Here is a 3,412-nt window from a genome sequence, read left to right on the forward strand (position 1 = left end):
CCATTACTTACCATTCAAAACCTCCCATCATTCCACCCTAGGGTTACGCTCCATTAGCATTTGCATTAGGGATGGATTGATTGTCCAAACTCCATAACGCGTGAAGTAGGCTCCTTAACCATCCTAATATCTATTACATATTAACCATGGACAACCAAGGCACAACGAGAGGAGAGAAAAAAGAAATCTTGGATTTCTAAAAAATAAGAGGAAAAAATCCCATCAATTTGACCCTTTGTATTCTGGCTCCCATTCCTTATTTGACCTTTTGTATTCCGGTTTCCATTCCTGCATTTTGCTTCTTAATGTCTTTTACATACCGCAGCAACGCACGGGTTGAGTACTAGTTCAAGACTATATAATGATGAGGACGGCAAGGACTAAGGGGTGAGACATTAATAAACCACCTTAAATGTGAGTCTAGATGCTGTAGATTTAAGAACATGATTAATAATATTGATATTAATAATAATATTAAGTACCACCTTAAATGTGAGTCTAGATGCTGTAGGTTCAAGAACATGATTAATAATATTGATATTAATAATAATATTAAGTACTAATATAACCTATGTTGAAAGTCACCTTCTTTTCCAATCTCGGATTCAGACTCTTGCGAGCGGGCCGACCTAAGAGAAGCCAAAACGATGCGTGTGAAAGGATATCGAGGAGGACAACCGCGCAGTCTGTATCCGAAGGTATTCATCTGCCTCATTTTGAAGCCTTTTGTCTAGTCTTTCAATCTGCTTTACATGCTTGCATGTTACAAGAATGAGGGTTTCTGTGCAAGATTAGGGTTTTGATGCTTGATTAGGGTTTCTGTGCAGCACTAAAGCTTCCAGGCAGGGCATTGCTAGGATTAGAACTTTTTTGTGAAGCTTCAGGGTCTCGATTATGGTTGCTTTGACGGCAAGATTAGGGTTTCTTTGCGTTGTCAGAGGCCCAAGTGTTAGGGTTATGGTTTTCAGGGGTGCATTAGGGTCTATTTCAGGGTTTTAGGGCTCCGATTATGATGCTGTGTTGAGTTCTTGCTCTCAAATTGGGGTTTTTACTTGTGCATGATGTCTTGGATCATCGTTTTCGTGGATGGCGATCGACTTTTGACCTTCAGAAGCTCCATTTCCTGCACTGAGGAGCTTTTTCTTCACAGAAAGACACGGGCAGGGGCTACAAGTACAGTCAGATGCAGGAAGAGACAGCAGACTTTCAAGAGAATGTGCAGATGGAACAGAAGACAGAGTATGAAGAGAATCTTTTTTTGGAAGGGAAAGCTGAGCTAGAAGAGTGTGCACTCTTAGATGAGGCTGCTATGGTGGAAGAGAACGCACAGTTAGTAGAGATGACACAGTTGGATGAGGAGGAAGACGACATCAAAGTGAAGAAGGCCCACTTATTGGACCCTGCTGCTGTTGATGGTGCTATTGTGGTTGCCAAGACTGTGCAGAGAAGGCTTTGGAAGAAGAACAGATCACAGGCATGGTGGGACCGATGCAACGAGCCTGACTTCCCTGATGCTGAGTTTCACCAGGCCTTCAGAATGAGCCGAACCACCTTTGATCAGCTCTGTGATGAGATTGGTCATGCTGTCGCCAAAGAGGACACCATGCTGCGCCAGGCAATCCCTGTGCGGCAACGTGTTGCTGTGTGCATATGGCGCCTTGCATCAGGTGAGCCCCTCCGCCTCCTCTCCAAGCGCTTTGGGCTGGGTATCTCGACTTGTCACAAGCTTGTCATTGAGGTCTGCACTGCGATAAATGATGTGTTGCTGCCGAAATACATCCTTTGGCCATCCCGTGAGCATGCCCAAGCCATCAGAGAAGGCTTCGAGCGCATCACCGGCATTCCAGACGTTGTAGGCGCCATCTATACCACCCACATACCCATCATTGCGCCCAAGATTAATGTCACCTCCTACTTCAACAGAAAACACACCGAAAGGAGTCAGAAAACCTCATATTCCCTTACTCTCCAGGGTGTGGTGGAGGCTCATGGGTTGTTTACAGATGTATGCATTGGCTGGCCAGGTTCTTACACTGATGAACATGTGTTAGAAAAGTCTGCCCTGTATGAAAGGGGGCTCAGTGGGTTTTTGCATGGTGATTGGGTTGTTGGTGGTCCAAGCTATCCCCCATTAGACTGGCTACTTGCACCGTATGTTCAAGATCACCTTACATGGACACAGCACGCCTTCAATGAAAGGGTGGAAGAGACCCTCAAGATCGCAAAGAATGCCTTCAGTCGGCTGAAAGGGCGATGGCAATACTTGACCAAGCGAGCAGAGATCAAGGTCCAAGAGCTGCCAGCTATCCTTGGAGCATGTTGTGTGTTGCACAACATCTGTGAGCAACTCAGCGAGCCCTTTGATCCAGACCTTTACTTCCCTATTCAAGATGATGAGACATGTTGTGAGCGCTTACCATGGTCTCAGCTGTCCTTGGAAAGGCGTGAGCATATAGCTCACAATCTCCTGCATAACATGCATTCTGGTATGTCACCTCTCTAATGCTGCCCATCAATTTGGCTACATATTGGTGCAATACAAAAGGGAAAAGGTTAGGTTGGTGTAAAAGATGTAGTTTGAAGCTGTGACCAACGTCTCTCTCCCTTTTGTACGTCAGAACTCTGATGTTGATGCAACTGTAATGTGGCATTAGCTTGTGGTCTAGACATTGATAATGTGGCATCATGGCATGCCAATATCAGCACTGCAATTTTTTTTTATTTTATTTTTTGCAGTTTTGTATTGCAGGGGCTGATCCTTTCTAAATTTAAAGATACAGTTGAGTTAAAGGATGTGGCTGGCTGGCCAGATCAAATATGCATCTCCTTATTCATTATAAATGTCTTAGGGTCTTTTTTATCCTTTTGATTATTTGCACCTTGCTGTTAGATAATAAGCCTTTTGGGTGTAACAGAGTGGTAACATCATACCCAAGTGCAGGTCTGCATGCAGCTTGTCTGTTATGTTTTGATGGTGGCGTATATTCCTTGCTTTGATCAAGGGTCTTTTACAGATACCTCCCCTGCCCATTGGGCCCATTGGGCAGATGGTCTTTTTAAAGGTGGGAGATAAATTGCGATCGGGTAGCTATAAAACTATTTTACTGTCTGGTGGTGTGTTTCAATGGTGTTGGAGTCTAGGCAGGCTAGTTTCTGTTTCAGTTTTGCGACTAGCTTTATATACCCTTCAATTTTGACATTCCCTTCTGTTTATTAATGACATGGACAGGTCCATTTTGTGAGTGATTAATGTTGCCCTTCTATTCCTTGATTTTGTTTCGGAAGGCTATATGAGGGTTGTTCAAACCAATGCTACATCTTCCTCAGATGAGGACGGTTTCTCTCAACCTCTCTTGTGGAAGAAATTGGTGTAAACGAGTTTAGTGATCTCTTGAGAAAGCAAGGAATCAAG

The 3,412-nt window shown here is 44.0% G+C and overlaps 1 protein-coding gene across 1 annotated transcript; it reads left to right on the plus strand.

The window, feature by feature from the left end:
* Positions 1–588: 588 nt before the first annotated feature.
* LOC147615517 (protein ANTAGONIST OF LIKE HETEROCHROMATIN PROTEIN 1-like) lies at positions 589–2,790 on the plus strand. Its single transcript, XM_086779617.1, has 2 exons — positions 589–698; positions 1,112–2,790. Exon 2 carries the CDS (start codon positions 1,184–1,186, stop codon positions 2,501–2,503), a length of 1,320 nt encoding a protein of 439 aa, XP_086635743.1. The 5' UTR covers positions 589–698; positions 1,112–1,183; the 3' UTR covers positions 2,504–2,790.
* Positions 2,791–3,412: the final 622 nt, after the last annotated feature.

The sequence above is a fragment of the Cibotium barometz genome, chromosome 40 (genome assembly GCF_041138505.1).
Source record: "Cibotium barometz isolate CiBa-2024 chromosome 40, ASM4113850v1, whole genome shotgun sequence".
NCBI classification, from domain to species: Eukaryota; Viridiplantae; Streptophyta; class Polypodiopsida; order Cyatheales; family Cibotiaceae; genus Cibotium; species Cibotium barometz.